Here is a 17,950-nt window from a genome sequence, read left to right as displayed (position 1 = left end):
TCATTAGCTAAAGAGCGTATGGCTCCGTGGGTTGTGTAGATCGTAACTAATCTGCAAAATTAAGCAATGTCGGGAGCGGTCGGAAATTGTAATATATTGGTAAAAAAATTAATATTTCACATTTAATCATTGTTACAGCATTCACCAACGTTATAATTTGTTCGCGTTAAAAATGTAAAGTATCAAAACACTTCACTCATAGTTTAGAACAAACATGAGCGGTCGATACAAAAGGACTTAACATGTTTTTTCATCATATTTTATTATGAAGTTCTGTTCAACATCCAGATGTTCGACTCTGATCAAACAAAAGATTTTTCAGACGTACTTACATAGCGTCAGAATGTAACTATTACATTCTTGATTTATGAATAACTTCTGTTTACTTTAAAGTTCCCGTCAGTATTTTTAAATGCATACCGATCACATGCGTCGGCCAATTATCTTTACGTATCCTCGAATCTCATTAGATATTTTTATTTGTCTAATTTAAGATATATTGATTAACATCCAATTTTTTATTTTTATAATTTTGCAGTAAAACGCTTAATAAGACATCTATTACTTAAAGCGGTGATATATTAATTTTTAATTTGTTCTTATATAATTTACGTACGGAACTCTGGTATAGATACAACGGTTCGCTCTCAGCCGTATTTGTTAAATTACTTCCTTACTCCTTGTCGACAGCGTCGATGTTTTTCTAATAACCTGTTTAACAAATCATAACGTTTATTTTTGTTCCACACTGAACGATCACACGTCCGGGACTCTATTCTGTTTCAAATCTCCTCCATGTTTGTTTTCATTATTTTCAATTTTTATTGAATATACAAAATGAAGTTAAACATGAGAACGTAACATAAAATTGTTTATCAGACTATTCCGGATAATTTTGGAGCGACGGTAGTAATGTATGTTACGCTTACAATAAAATTATAATGCAATAAAAGATTAACTATTTTAAAGCGTATATTTGTTTGCATTGTCTTCCTCCACTCCACTTGTATAGTTTACAAATGTAAAAATAAAACTACATTTATCTTTCAAGTGTCTTTTTAATGGTTGTCGATGAAACACATGCCGTATTTTTTTCTTTTCGGAAACAGTTAAAAGCCGCTGATGGCATAGCTGTATGACTCGGCACTATTTGTAGCCCGAATTAGATAAAATTAATTTAGAAAGTAACAAATGTGGCGCTTACCAGGTAGTGTAATTTTTTTAAGGGCTCATTTTTTGTATAAAAACTATCGGCGGGAACGGTAGCAAAGTTTTTCATTGTCCCTGACGAGGCGTATCAGTATCGACGAAAACTATTAAATATACAAAGGACCAAAATGGTGTTGCATTCGTAAACTGAATAAGTTAGATCAGTTCCAACATAAGAGAACTTTTAATTGCCTCAAACGGATTGTATAGGTTAAATGTTACTGGCGCCAAGGATAAAAAAATCTTCTAATATCCGCCGAATGACTGGTGTTATTTTTCTTATTTCGTTCTTCCGTTACCTAATATTATTGTTTTGACGTTATTTTTTATGATATAGGCGGACTACGTAATTCAAAGTTTGTACTATTTTTACGGATCTAAAATACTTTTAAAACAGCAAAAACACAATTGAGTCACAAACATATTTATTTTCTATTGTAATAAAGTATTAAAAATTCTAATGTCATACATTTTTTTCTCAATCAGATTTGAATGGTTAGGGCGTGACGGGGCGCACGGCGGTCATTCGTCCATAAATTGTATAATTTTACACAACAAAACAGACCTCCAATACAGTCCGCGTGAATAGCCATGTCCAAACCAACACCCATCAAAGAGTCAGAACAAAACATGCCAAACGCACCATTCGCCACCGATCCAGTGAAAAGTGGGAAATGAAAAACATCGACAAAGGGAAATCAATTATGATGTTTATTTTTCTGCTTCAATCCAATGCTAGTTTTGTTTTGTTTAACAGGAGTAAATAAGTGAATTAACTAATGGAAAACATTGTATGAAAACGTCAACTGAAATCCATAATTCGACTCACTTTTTAGACAGTTTAATATGGACAGCTCAAGTGTTGCTATAGATATTAGAAAACTACCACTTTGGATTATATTCTTTATATTGCTTGTCCGTTTTAATTCATGTGCTTGACATTTTCCAAAATATTCACAAAAGTATGTGAAGACTTCCAAGTTACATTTTGTTTATTTTGGTGATCCCACGCCCAGCATTGATACTAAAAGAAGCCGAAGATCCTACAATCATATTATAGGACATATTTTGAAATCTAATTCAATAAAACTCCAGAAAGTCGAGTAAGTAATCTTTAAAGGGGAATTTCATAACGTCGGGAGAAATGAAATAAAACGATAATATGTCTGGAGCTATTACCACTCTAACAATAGGGCACGACAAAGAAAAATTTGTAAGATGGCTTCACGGCAAACGAGATAAAGTTACATTGATAACATTTTCTTTAGTGAAAGAAAGAAATAGGTTTAATGTTTCGTATTACACGCAATTATGTCGATACATTTAAGTGTATTAGTGAGCCTTGAAAGGTACCATTAGGGAAGATTTTAACAAAAACAAATAATAGATTTTAGTTATTTTTAATTTTAAACAAGTTAATGAATGGACGAACTCTGCTTCTTATTGAATTTATAATAAAAGATAAAATATACGTCCTATCGTAAATATAAATAAGGATCCTAGATTAAAATTTTAAAGAGATGATTAAATCTGTGACCAGCCTACTACTGAGTAGCACACTAATACACTTAGCCATAATACAACACACTTGCCCAGTGCACATAGATTTGACACACCTTTCAGAAATCGCAGAGGTTTTGGCTTTCTTACGTAATTTTGTCATTACAACATTGCACATGGGTTTAAAAAATAAAACGTGACTAGGATTTGAAACCCGAAATCCTTGCAACTGAGTTATCATGAAATAAAAACAAAGTATCTTTCAGATGAAAGTACCCTTTGACGCAACCAAATAACAATAAGGAAGTTGGCGTCAACAGTTAATTCTAAACGAATAAAATAAAACGGATTGCGAGTGTTTCTGAAGATGACGTCTCTTTTGGAGCAGTCATCGAGTTTCCTTTGTAATTAAATATTGAAATTAAGAAATGAACAGCCGCTAATTACAAGAGCTTGTCCCTCGGGGGCTCATTCTGTTTCCCCTGCATTACTAGAAAGGGATGTTTGGGGTGGTTCTGTTATAATATTACATTTAAAATTATTATAGGAGTTACAATTGTTTATTCATGATGGCGATGCGTTTGGTTGCGACGCGAAAAACGGTTGTAAATTATTATATTTATTTGATGATAGTGTATGGACTTAGAAATTTTACCCAAAAATCTTATACATGAAAATGCTTCATCAGGCTGAATGTTAATCTAAGTATAGACATTTTTATTTCCGTGAAAGTTCCATAAAAAACAGTTAAACTTAAGATTAGTCCATACAAAATTAACAAAAATCTTCCAATATGTTTTGTTTGTTCCAATATGTTGTCTTCTATTCGTTGATAAAATCGGATAAAACAAGGTTCTATGTTTTGAATCATATATTTGTGTTATTTTAAACTTAACTATAATAAGTTTAATTCAAGTTTTCATATAATTATTATATTTTCTGCTATTTGCATTTCATATAACGCAGCACCAGTAAAATGAATAATGTCCGAAAATTTGGTAATGCGTACGAAAGTAATAAAAAAGAAATAGAGTCATCATAGTAGCAACATAAATTCAGTGTTTGGACATTTCAATTATCCGGACCACGTGGCGTGCCGACAAAGTTCGTGCCAACAGCAATAAAAATTAGAAAAAAGAACAAAATAAAAATCGGCCGTCTTACTTGATCTTTCTTATTACCAGTGGATACTCGTATGTTTATAGACACACTGGTTTTTCAGCGCCGATAACCGGGTTGGTCCTCATACATTGCAATATCGCGTTTTACTTCAAAGAATTAATTTGTATATGGAGGTTATTTTTGGTTGATATTAATATATTTTTGATATTAATAAGTATGTTTTGCTTTGCGTGATGGTATAGGTTAGGTTAGGTTAGATTACTTTAGGAATTTTGGACTGGAGTGGTCATTGATTCCTTGGTTTACTTAATTGCATTCTCTGTTATAGAAGTAAACAATAAATATATCTGAAATAACTTACAAAATTAAATATTTACAAACAAAATTATTCTCAGTATTAGAATATTCATGCTGTTTAAGTGCACTTAAAATGTATTAAGAAATGGTGCAAACTTAAAACATTAAAACGCTCTCCGATACGTATTCGGTACACGATAAAAGCATTCATAATAACATTTCTTTATCGAGACGATCAGATCGGAGATGAAGTGGGGCCAGATCTTAAATACGTTCGGAATGTCTTTATTAACTGTCAACGAATCAAGCGAAGCTCGGGAGTTGTTTAATACCCTATCAGACAAACGTAATTAGTTTTGTAAATATAATGCCTCGGAGAAATTGAAACGTACCAGCTACCTGACGAAGTGACTTGCTTTATTAACTTATGATTTCATTGTACTCTAAACACATAGTTACATGTGACTTATAAGCAACCAATAAGACGGCTATTGATCATATTAAATGATAATATTTGATTCATTCAAACTACTATATTGTTTTGGATAGATTAATCAAAACATCTTATATTGGATGGGGCTATAATTATTGTGATTTAGAAAACAAATGCCAAACGATTTTAATGTCTATGAATTACAGGGTTTAAATTTAGTAAAGGCTAGTCTAGAGATGGGGCTAAGAATAATAAAATTGATATAGTAATTACAAAGCAACATTATTTTCTAAATTTAATTATAGTCTAATAACGCGGTCCGACTGAATACTAAGTTTTGTTTATACCCCCGGGACAGGTAACATTAAGAGAACATCTTGCTCCATCTGAACATGAAATAATTGTGAGGCAAAATTACAGTCGCTAAACTTTTCCACCCTAAGCATTTTTTATTTAATTTTTATTTTTACGACATGCTTAAACGCGGCTTTGCTTTCACTTTTTATTGTTACTGTCTATGTACCCTAATTTTTGGCTTCAATTAAACTTTTGTTTTGCTATTTTATTAAAACATCATTTTTAATGATGCCGAGTTCACGGCCTTATTGCTCGGCTACGTCATGTTGTTTTTAATATTTTTACGAGTAGTGTATAATTTAAAGTAGAAACTGATGATAAAATCAATAACGATAGTGTCTCTTCTTCCTCAGGTACTTCTCAAGGTGAATAGGTGTTATGTCTAGTCAAGGAAAGATACCATCTCGCTTCAACCGGAACTCTTTAGTAAAATAGAACAACGCTTTTTTATAACCGAAATCATTTATCATGTTTGTACTGAACCCAAGACAAACTGCTACTGCGTTTGAGTTTACCGTAGATAAGATTACGTGCGTTTGTTTTACCTTGTCTACCGATTCGTGAGCCATTTTTAAGACAGTGCTTCATTGTTTGGTGTTAGTACCGGGACATGGTGTTTCCGAGGCTAGGAACGTTTAAATTAGCTGTTTAAACCAGCGGATACAGATTTTAAAGGTCTTAATATCTTATAGGCATGATTAATAATAATAAAAATGCTGTTTTAGCGATTTGCTGTTTTGGCACGTATTACTTTGCTTGTATTATTAATTTATTTTTATTAAATTTTCGCTATACTTGTGTAAGTTTAAAGCTATTCTTGACAATGGTGCAAATAAAAGCAAACGACTTATTTTACACTAAAAGTAAAAAAAATACTTTCGTCTCATGTGTACTCGACTTTACACAACAAGTGTATTTACTGGAAAACATTCCATAAAAGTCTCGAATGCGTCATGGAAGACAGTATTTGCCTTAAGTTAATAACTTATTACAGTTCACTTTAAGGAAACGATATATTTTTGGAGGGATCGATATAAAGGAGGTTGATTTAAAGCGTAAACATTCCCATACGTTACATCGTAACGTGTAAATAGTGGACCGTAAGAAACAAGAACAAAAAATATATAAACAGATTATGACTATTAGCTAGCGATAGGCTGTCAGCGACTCCTATTTCGTCTTTACACTTTTTTAAACTCACATCCCAGGGAAGGATGTTTACGCCACGTGAATGTTATGATTTAGTGTCAGTAATTGGTAGTAAGTGTGAACACGTACACTAAAGTCGAGAATAGTAACACAAATATAATAACAGAGACTCGGATCTATTCATAGGATAGGTAGCGGAGATTCTCTTTGTTTTGTGAGGCGTTTAAGATTCTAAATATCGTTTATGATTAGGGGCATGCGTAACTTTTTTAGTAATAGGAGTAAAGAGTATTACTTATCCGATAGTAAGTGGTGACTGATCATGGTATCCTTTAATCTATTTAATTGTAATAGGAAACCTAGTTGAAGTCAAAGTCAGTTGCATTCTAATTGCGAGCACTAGGTCTAATTTATAAGATATATAAGTCACGTTATCTAAGACAAAGTATTTTATTTCAAAGTAGGATTTGGAATGACGTTTTAGATTTTTCTAAAATTAAGAATTACTTAAGTTATAGTACACGAAACACGTACACGGAAAGGCAGAAAAAAACTATTTAATATCTAGATTTCTCTTGTATCCAAAATTTAAATCGACTATTATTTTCATATGGAATTTTCCATAATACGAACTTGTAATCTGACGTTTAGGTATATTTGTCAAACTATCCATCAAGGGTAGATCTGTCAGAATTATCTGGGGACTCCTTCGCGGATGCTATTTGATCAGTGACATGGGTGGTGAGTGATGAATATTGCCAAGCAAATATTACAAAAAGCAAAACTATCGGTGGTGTTAGTTTCACTGGGGTAGGGTTGATCGGGAACTATACGTATAAAACGAAATGTGGTTTTATATTTAGTAGTAATACTCAGAGGACGCATAAGATAGCTTTAGTTATTTTAGCTTTAGCATTTTTTTAATCATATAGGATTAACTTTATAAAGTAAACTACAAATTTGTTTCTATTTTTTTATTCTCTTGGTGCGTTTGGAAAAATAGTACATAGTATTTTTAACTTGGTATACAGTTGCTTGCGTGGTGTACCTAAGACATTTTTTAGCGTGGGACGTAATTGCGCGCGGCATTGTAATTTGTAACACATGAACTAATTTGTACTTATTTACTTTCGTTTATTGGTCGCTTACTCGACTTGTTTGAATGCATAAAATGTATTTGATTAATGACGCCAACGTGTTATTTTTTCTAATAATGAAATATATTAAAAAAAATACAGTAAGCATTATATTAAAATAATCGAAGAGATTGTTATTTAGTTAACGGCGCGATCCGTATGGTTTTACTGGAACGTATTAGCGTTTTTGTCTTTTAACTTTGCACAGCGCATAAATCGGTTCGGAAATCGTTGAGTAATAAATCGAACGCTTTTTAATGGCTGTTTATCGGAGTGAGCTTTGCGGTATTCAGATTACGGGTATGGCCTAAGTGGCGGCAGGGGAGTGGCACGCGTACTCCTTATCTACTCCCTCGACACTTTCAATATTCGATTTCGTCGCGCTCGAGGTTTTGTTTCTTTTACACCGCTTTACGCTCCCGACTGTACGTTAAATAGAATACGTTGCTATATTTAAATTGTGTCCATTATGACCGTTTATAGATTTACTGTTTACGTTCGGCTTTATGTTTGAGTTATAAATCATATGTAGCGGTCACCTAATTAAAAAGACGATATCCGTTCAGGTAATAATAATGGTATATCAGGAAATAGAGTTTATGACATAGAAAAGTACGTAAAAGTAAAGTTTAGAAGCGGGTATATACAGTAGTGTATTTATTATTCTGTAGTTATGGCTCTACCATAACTCTACCTGTGGTAGAGACGGTGCATGTTTACTTTTGTTTCATTGTCATTGTGTTGTATTCAAGATTTCCAATAAAGGTGAGGAACATAATATCTTTCTGGTAGATGCTTAAACTGTAGAATCGTGTGCAATGTGCATGTTTCCAATAATTATAATAGTTTTGTAAAAAGTTGTACATTGATTTTCTTAGATATTTGTTAAATAAATTGTATCTGAATCGAATTAAATATTAGTGACAAACTCAACATCCAAAGATATTCAACTACATAGTAGCAATAGCCTGGACGTGGGAAAGCCAAATGTCATTCGGGAGTTATTACCAATTGGTTGTAAATCGTTCATTTTATAAGTCAATCGTCGATCAATCCGAAATCCTATACTAAGTTTGAAGCGGGATAAAAGTTTTGTATGAAACTCTGACAGTATCAGCTCTACTCTATATATTTAATCTCTGTGATCACATTTGAACATGAAAAAGATCGCAACAGTACAATCGCGCCCCAAAGCGTAACCGAAAACGAGTCTCACCGCAATCCAAGCTAATGGAGTGTCTCATAATGACGGTTGCTGACATAAAAATAAATAGGCGAGACTCAGTTTCTGCGTAAGCCGATACTATGATAACAGCATCGCTCCCCCGATAATTGCCGAACTTGCAGACGCCTCTGGTGCCCTGGTAATGTACTACGGATTAGTAGCCACTACTGTAATTCATTTTTGCCGCGATGACCGATTTTTTTTGATGTGAAACATCTATAGCCGCACGTAAAACCGATTTCTGGCGTGGCGACACATGCCGTGGCGACGCGTCGCAACGCTATACGATGGTATATATATACAGTCTATATGCAGTAGTGTGTACGGTGTGGAGACGCGTCGCCATGCGCAATCGAATTCAATAAATAGTCATCGTTATCTGGAAAAAAATCGTAATATTTTATTTTATCATTATGACATATTTAGTTCCTATCACAATATGTTATTTTCTGCATATTACTTTTACAAAATAATGTCGATGTTTCACATTTGCCAGGCGTCCCGTGACGGCTCACATTTTTTTTTTCTGAATTTTCGACTCACATGTACAAAATGATTGTCGTACTAAAGTAAGGGAAATTAGAGGTCCAATTGTTTACTTACTAAAACGTTAAATTGACTTTGTAGCTTTTTAAATGCGAGAAAAATAATACTGTGCGTAGGAATTTACTACGCATGTGCATGCTAATGTGTAGATGCTTTTAGTGTCCTAGTAATAGATTAGTGATACTACTATAGATTACTAGTTAAGTAGCTACTTAAATTCATTCAGCACTGATTACGACGTATGAAACAAGAACCATAGTTATACTAGTAGAAGAGGGTGATAAGAGTGATATACGTATTAGCGTGTATGTTCAATGTTCTGATCCAATTCAAAAAATTTAATCTTGGTTACAATTAAAACATGTTATTTGTAAGCCAAGTTTATCTTAAGTGTAATTGTTTTCAATGTTATTTGAGTTACGATCTAGTCGCAAAATGTTATAGTATTTTTTATGTAAACAAAAACAATTTATTTGCTTTATAAATCTAAGGTACCTAAGTAAATTACATTAGTTGCAAATATTTAGTAATTGGTCAATGTAAGAGGCTTAAAGCAAAGATTTAGGTGACAAAGTTTATTGCGTCCCAGGAACTTTGTGGACTATTACTTGACCATAAATCAGGGATGGGAAAACAATAAGCGTGAAATTGTGGAAACTACGGACGATGTATTAAATCTTGGGGGAGTGAAATAAATAAAAATAAATCTGTGCCACCCTCACGCGAGAACTTGATTTATTAGGATGATTTCGAAAAGAATCTGCGGAATTGTTCGCGGATTTAGTTGATAATTTCAAAATATACTTTAATTCATTACTTAAGGATGTAATTGTGGTTGTAGGTTTTGAACTTTAACTAAAAAAAGTAATAACTAAATATAGGCACAATTTGGCAAATAAATTAGTCTGTGTATTAATCATTATTTGTAAAATTTAAAACATAAACAAATGCACCTTTCAGAATATATTTAGTGTGTGTGTGTTTTATAATGCATGCCTCGAATATACTTTCATGTAGCTATATTTTTTAAACGTGTCTCATATGTCAGCAAAACGTTGCGGGTTGTATTTGTCATTCAGGGGTTACTTTATCGTATCAGAAAACATTTTCATCACCTTTCTAGGCTAAGTGGATTGTCTTAAACGGCAGTAACGTGCTACTATGTCCGCAGCTCCAGACCGGGTCGACCACCGAAGCGCGCTTCCGGAGTGGGCCTCTCGCTAGCCGCCACGCAGTTCCCTGGACACCCCTTCAAGAAGCACCGGCTCGAAAACGGAGACTACTCGCCTTACGAAAACGGACATATGAGCGGTGAGTTTATATTTGCCTGGTATTTTGAAACTAATTTCATCATAAAAATCTTTTCCAAAAATATGTTTAGGGGCCTCTAGCTCCAAATGGGTTGCGTATTACACACAACGGTTATGAAGCATACGGTACTGTGTCGCCATTTTTTTTCTTTTGAGAACTTGGCTTACACGCTACCGTGTGTCTAGATATGAAACGGTTCGAAGCGAATGCTGTGGTAAGACTGTAAAACGAAATTTAATTGCTGGTGCCAATTGGCATACATCTGTTTCTATAACAATACTTTCAATCGTATCATACGTAGAAGTAAACATAGAATATAATTATCAAAAACTTTAAAGACCATGCTATGTTAAGAATAAGAACAAAAAACTCTGTTCTTCTAAAAAAAGAAATGACTCCCCCCCTCATTTCCATTAGTATTTATATTTGTATAAAAGTTAATTCATAATTCAAAAATAAAATACCAATCAATAAAGCAATCTGGACTTATTTTATACGATGGGAGAAGTGAAACAGATATACCTACCGTAGTTGCAAATAGGTGACAAGTTGCATAATTTTAATGCTTATAATAGGTATCGTTTGACATTTGTCTTCTATTTGATTGATTCGATTTCGAACCGAAATTAACTTGATTGACACAAGCGGTTATCTTGATTACATACCGCGAGCCATCTTTAAATTCCTCCGAAATATTTAATATAACGAAGCTTGTTCAAGTTATCGGGTGTAAATAATTAGCTTTTTGCCAAAACATGTATAAATTTTGTAATAAATCAAAGGCATCGGAATCATGACATGTGATAACATCAACATCGGGTTTCTGCGGGCTCCGGATAGGCGCCGGATATGAAGCCCGCTTCTCGGGAGGTATGCCTCTCATTTCGTATACAAATTACACAAATACAAAATTATCCCAACACAAACGGAGAAAAGGGAATGAAGTGATTAAATAGAGCTCAGCGCAAGACGGCTGGCAATCAATCATTTTTGTCGCTTAGGCCTTTGTTGATTATTTTGTTTTTTGTCCCGTTCACTCTCACGTGTTCCGTGCCTCCTTTCTCTCTCTGGCTTGAAGTGTCGTGCCAGACAAGGGAGCAATTACATTCGTGATCTTGCATAAGCGACACTTGCTTATCGCGCACTGCCGCATTTGACTTTGAGTGTAGTTTGTTCGCTTTTTTCCCCTAAATTTGCAATTCGAAACACTCATAAGTGAAAAACGTGCTGGTTTATTCCGCCTGGATTTTTTCTGTTGAAATGGATACCTTTGCAATTATCATAACAGGATTGTCGTATTCTTGAACATTTGCGAAAGCTATACTTACCGTGTTTTAAATACAATAAATCCAATTATGTCGCATACATGATATTAAGTTCATATTGAAAAAAAAGTTAAAGACAGACTATTAAAATAAAAACTAAAAATATGACAACCAAATTAGTATATCAAAATTTCCAAAAAAGATATAGGAGATCAGATATACTAACCGTACGATATTATTAGATCGGGCATAAATATCAATACGCGTGTCGCACATACGTAGTTACTTTGGGTGTGGAGGCGGGTGGCCCATTTTCACCCTGTGAAATAATAGGATACGAAAACATCCGAGGCAGAATATAATCCTCCTAGAAGGTTGAACGGAATGGAAATAGGAATATGAAATGCGCGAAAGGGATCGTCGGCCCACGTGCTCTTTGAAAGGGTTGCTCATTTTGTCTCTCAGAACGTTTTCTATTGATGACGGATTATGATTATTTTTAGTAGCTTAATGCTTCGTCAATATTTAAAGCCCCAGTATTATTAATGTGCTTGAGATATAATAACCTAAGTGAATTGATTATTAGCAGTATTTAAGAAAATGTTCGAAATCTTTTAATCTTTGTCTTCAAAATTTTGCAGTAATTTTAAATCTGTCATGTAATTAGGAAAATCAAACACACGTATTTTAAATTGCCAGTACCTAATGTAGAGTCTAGTAATAGTAGTAGTTGTAATAATACTAAAATCGTAAATATACTGTATAGGGTCAAAAATCTACCATCATTTAAAAATAGAACATTTCAAAGCTATAAAGGGTAGCGCACAGTACATGCAAGCCTAATTAGTCAGCGCGTAGACACGATGTAACATTTTCCGGCGACAACCCTATTATTTCGGAAACCGGTATGAAAATGATGTGTTGATAATAATTAAAGGTTTCGTACTGTGTCGCAGACTCGGATGTTATAACGGGGGGATAATGTAAGGCATTATAACATTACTCGCAGGGGTATAAAGCTTTACATTCTGATTGAATTCTGCGACTGAAATTAAGTAAGGATTTGCCTGTTTATGTTAAGGGTAGGGGATGATGGATCAGTCAATTTACGACTCTTCTCTGTTCACGCTTTTGTTCTTGTGTTAGCAAATCATGAGGTTTTGAATGTGGATGTCACGTTTGGGTTTAGTGAAGGGATTGTGTCGAAATTAGATATGGTTTTGTTTTACCTTCAATGTAATTAATATTTTTATTACATTTGTATCGTATGGAGATGTCTACATAAATAACTAAACTTAGTATGATTTTATAAAGTTTATATATTTTGTGCAGAGTTCAGATGCGAAAGTACTATTGCCATAACTTATTTCGTCTAAATACTGAAGTGTCTAGTATTGTTACTATGTTCGTATTTTATCGACTAAGTTTGATATAATATTTTGCAGGTTAATGTAAGATTGATCTATACGATGTTAGAAGTTAGTCCTTAGCAACTTTCATTTTTGACAGTGGGGACGATTACGATGATAGTATCGGCTACAATAATATACACTACACTACCTTGTTTTACATTTGTTTGTTTGTTTACATGATTCCAACACCATTTCTCCTGACATAACATGTTAGGTATCGTGTTCATTTCTAATTCTTAAGTGCCTCAAATAGCATTCCGGTTTTATTAGGAGTTGCAAATGCTACATGCTATGCTATTTGTCGGACAGCAGACTACAAGATATCAACACTAAGTGAACTGTTTCCCGTTTTGCCGCTTCCATTACATACCACAAAAGAAACTGTTGATAGTTTGTTTTTTCTTAGGAAATCGTGAATACGATTACACTTTGTTCTCGTCTGATTACATTTGTATGTGTAGAATTATGTAATTACCGCCAGAAAAAGTTCGCGCTAACACACACCTATTACCGCGGAAACTTTTTACACCGTATAACGTTATTAACCATTTATCGGATTATAAAAAGTAATTTGCACATCCTCCACAATCAGTGAATAGAAAGCCTATTGTTTTTGCCTACTCTACATACATAAAACACTCGATAAACAGCGCGCGAGTTAGCAGTCATAGCAATTTCTTGCTAGCCACAACCGCGTTTACAATTTTAATGTCTAAAACATTAAGTAGCAATTGCAGGCAATCAAACAAATTACCGACGTGCCTTATAAGGAAATCGTAACAATCAACGCGGTGGCAACAATAATTAAACGCCGAAGTGGTGCAGAACGCTAGAAAAAAGTTTACGTTTATATGAATGATGGTGAAGAGAATTCACGTGTGATTTCCACACAACATTGTATGATTTACTCGGAGTAGTTTTACCGTTAGCACTACAGTAGCACAATGGTATAGAGCTGCTTAAGCGTATATAACAGGCCCCGTAGTAGGGTTGCGAGTTGGGAAAACTATCGATACGAATAATTGATATTTATAATGACGGTCAAGTATCTATAACTAATAGCAATAATCAGTTTATTCCTAAATATTGGGATAACTCTATTCCTTGACATAATATTCAAGTAGAATGACTTGTGTTTCTTTGCTGACAAATTTCAATGAGTATACTAAATTTGACGACCATCTTTTCAACCTATTGCTACATAAAATGTTCAAAAATTTTCAACACCGGTATTTCATTTTATTTATATACGACAATATCGTATCAGCAATAGTTTCACATTAATAAAAATATCGCTATTTCGAGTCGATATTATCGAACTATCGATATATCGCATCCCTGCCCACGTAGCTGATCAGTTTTTAGTTGCGCTGATTGAAGCAAAGCTGATAAGTGATTATTGATTTTGTCGTTCATACAGTGTACCGTTCTAAGATGATACGAAATAGTGAATAGTGAGAAATTAGCAACATGCCTAGTAATATCTCATTAAGTGGACTAAATAAAGTTAACAGTAACTATGTTTCTTTTGTCCAGTCTGTGTAAAATGAAGTTGTTTTTACTAGCTCTAAATTTAAGGGAAGTAAATTTTCTAACTAAAAAATAAGTTCTATACTCATAGCCTCATACTAGGATTCTCTGTGTCGTGGATGTCATCGACACACACAAAGACGAAGACACTAGCACCTAGATCAAAAACTGAAATCTAAATTCATCATTTAGATATTATGTCAGAGTTCGAATCCGCAACCCTTGGCGTGCAAGACCACTATGATAACCATGTCGTTACTAACCTACGCAGTTTTATTGTTTGTTATTTCATCTACCTTATTGAAGGTGGTGGAACCATTTGTGGTTCGACTCCGGCGGCACCACCGCCACACCCATTTCTACCTAATAACAGCAGTGTTAGGCGCTGCTGTGTTCCGTTTTGAAGGATTTGGTAAGGGAGACAGACTTTTCCGAGGCGTAGCAAGTGCTATAGGAGTAGCAGGCGAGCATGCAGTCCACCTGATGGTAAGTGGCTACTGCCGCCCATGGACATCTGTAATCAACCCCAGATAGGATTAGATATTTCTACGTGAGGTCGGCCACAGATGTGCCGCTACCCCTGAGGACAAAGCTGCAACGCCTCGGAAAAGTATATCTCCCTTGCCACACCCTTCAAAACGGAACACAGCAGTGCCTAACACTGCTGTTATTTGGCAGAAATAGGTGTGGTGGTGCTACCGGAGTCGAACCACAGGATTCTTCCACTTTCAAATCCACCTTCAATACCACGTATGTAGTCTCATCAGGTAAATAGGCCATTTAAAAGTCGACCAAAGTCTTATTATTACATCATACATGAGAAATGAATAGTTATCTAGATCAATAAAAGGTCAAAGAGGTGCTGAGTATTTCTTAGACGGAGAATATAAAATAATTTTCCTTTAAATTGTCGTAACATAATTGCCTACTGGAACAATTGCACGCCCCCTGATCGAAGGAGGCCATAGATATTCATTGTGGGGATGCCTTTACTGCCATTTTAATGCTCGTTCCTATAACTTAAACTGCTTATTGAAAAATTGATCACTATTACACATTCAAGTTGGTGTTGATTTGAAGTGGTTAGCTGTGAAGTGACGATTAATTGACGTATGTTTTCACTTCTTTAAGTAAAGGGTAATAAATATTGGTAAGTTAATGTTAGAAATTGGACTTGATTGACCTAGAAATTATTAATGAATTCAAGGTAAAATATAAAATGGGATGTATATCTCTGAGAATTATTTATCTTAAAAGTCTTGTAATAAGCATTTTGATTTATTGATGATATTAACTATTCTTATCCTGGGAGAACACTCAAAGGCAGCAAAGGAATCGGAAGTCGAAGAGTAGAGGTTCACTTATTTAAATTTATCACATGAAATAATATTAGAATTCTAATAATGATTAGAATTGGTAATAATATAAAGTTGACTTAATAAAGGCATAGTCTATATTAGTAACTTTTTCAAACAAAGAACTTCGTGTTCTATAGGAGAACACGAAGTTCTTTCTTTGTTAGTTGTTATAAATCTAGCAACTGAAGCCGCAGGCATATAGTAGTCGCAAATAATTTAGCAAAGCCTTCAAGAAGTTGAGCTTTTACGAAATTTACAAGTGCCCTTAAATAAATGGTGTCCACCTGCAGATAGATGCCCTTACAATGTCAGGACAGACGCTTATTAGCAGCCGATACATGGGAATATCGGCATTCAATTATACGTCATTCTGTAGATAATATCAATTTATTACTAAAGTTTGCCTTGCATAAAAATAATTGGATTAAAAATAGAAGCTACTACTCCGATGAAATATAATTATATAGAACACATGAGTTATTGCATTCAATTATGGTTTTTATTTTGCTAGATTATACTAAGTTACAATTTTACACCTTAGATACTTGTATCTGTTGCATTAAGCTTTTCATATTATTGTAGGTTTGTTTTCGCACCTGTGATACATAAATTAAATTACTTCTAGACGTACGTGTGATATCATAACAGTCTGTATACAGCACAAGACCCAATAAATCTATCTTTTTGTGAAGACAGTTTCTTCTATTGCAATAATACCATCAAACCAGCTAATACTATACGTTTTGTTTGATAGTGATATAAAACCATAAATATAAAACATTTGTTATTTCTGTCTTTAAACACTTTAAATGGCTTATCCCGAATTATTGATCAGAATTGACAGATTAAGGAATTTCCTGCTTGAATATGCTTGATTTTTCTCATTTAATTTTATTTTCCTTAATATTTAAACGTCAACAGGTGTAGTGATGTCGCAGGGCCGGTCCGATTTAAAGGCGTGTTTATTGAACGAAGGCTTTCTTATAACTAACTTAATACTACTCTAAACCTATCTTATATTAGGATGCCTTAGCTCCACACTACACAGGTACGAATATCGTTTACATTCATAATGAACCCCGAATAAAACAAGAGAAAAGGTAGATTTAAAATTGATAGCACTGTAAGTAACATAATATAATTCCTAATCACATATGCATGTCTAATTAATTTCTTAATTCTGAATGATATCTGCCTACCGTATAAAATGATAACAGGCAATCAAATAAACAGGTTCCAAGTATTCCAGGAATGCACATTACAACACGAGTGGCACTCCCGTTCTTTGCTCCATATATCGATCCCAATGTTTCGAATTCCTCACATTCGAATCGTGCACTGAATAAGTATCCGAATTATTTCTGCACTGCTATAGGACAAATGCCTTTAGGATGTGGGTATACAAATAGGAAAGGACAAAACAGTTTAGTACATTTTCTCTTTGGTTTGTCAATGGATTTTTTGTTAGCAGTTGAAGACCATAATAGTAATTAATGAAGGAATTTGGATTTATGATAATGGTTAAATTTTGACCAATGAGGAAGTTTCTTGTAAAAGGTACCTTTGCTTAATTAACCAAAATTTTACATAATTAGTTCTTTACAATATTTTTGTATTGCTTAAGTAAAAAGTAAAACAGTAAAAAGAAGCCTATATAAACTATTTCACACAGCAATCAGTACTTTAATGACATTTTGGTTAGTTGACGTATTTAAACTTAGATTTTTACTGTCGTCATTTATAATAACAGACATCAACGTCGCACTCTTCAGTTGTGCGCAATTCCCATAGTTTTGTTTGTGCTGTGCAACGAGGTTTACAATTAAAATGTTGTTTTCCTAGCCATTTACGACATTACTCACACCTTGGAGTCATCATGGCACATTCATTTTGTTTTTTGCGCGGGTAAAAGCATAACGAAGGAATTTCTTTTAATTAGCAATACCGGCGCATTTGAATGTCGGCGCTGGCAACATTTCTCAGATGCTTAATTGTTGTAAACTGCCGTTTTTATTAAAACACCGCAATTCATTGTTGATTTATGGGAGCAGATAAGAATTTTATTTATTTTTAATCTACTGCAGTGAATACTTAGATGTG

General features: G+C 34.0%; 1 protein-coding gene across 14 annotated transcripts in view; it reads left to right on the top strand.

The window, feature by feature from the left end:
• The window catches only part of dac (dachshund family transcription factor), a 181,079-nt gene that overhangs the window by 62,215 nt on the left and 100,914 nt on the right, over nt 1-17,950 (top strand). For 10 of the 14 annotated variants that reach the window (XM_073082542.1, XM_073082540.1, XM_073082535.1 and 7 more), the window contains one exon: nt 10,146-10,285. In XM_073082542.1, coding sequence (XP_072938643.1) covers nt 10,146-10,285 — 140 coding nt within the window. The remainder of the gene's footprint in view (nt 1-10,145; nt 10,286-17,950) is intronic. The other 4 variants (XM_073082541.1, XM_073082533.1, XM_073082538.1 and 1 more) reach the window with 1 other exon arrangement.

Source organism: Epargyreus clarus, unplaced genomic scaffold, assembly GCF_041222505.1.
Source record: "Epargyreus clarus isolate Ecla_fem2 unplaced genomic scaffold, WU_Ecla_fem_2.2 ptg000018l, whole genome shotgun sequence".
In the NCBI taxonomy this organism is placed as follows: domain Eukaryota; kingdom Metazoa; phylum Arthropoda; class Insecta; order Lepidoptera; family Hesperiidae; genus Epargyreus; species Epargyreus clarus.
Note: the sequence above shows the minus strand (reverse complement) of the source record. Positions and strands in the feature narration are given on the sequence as shown.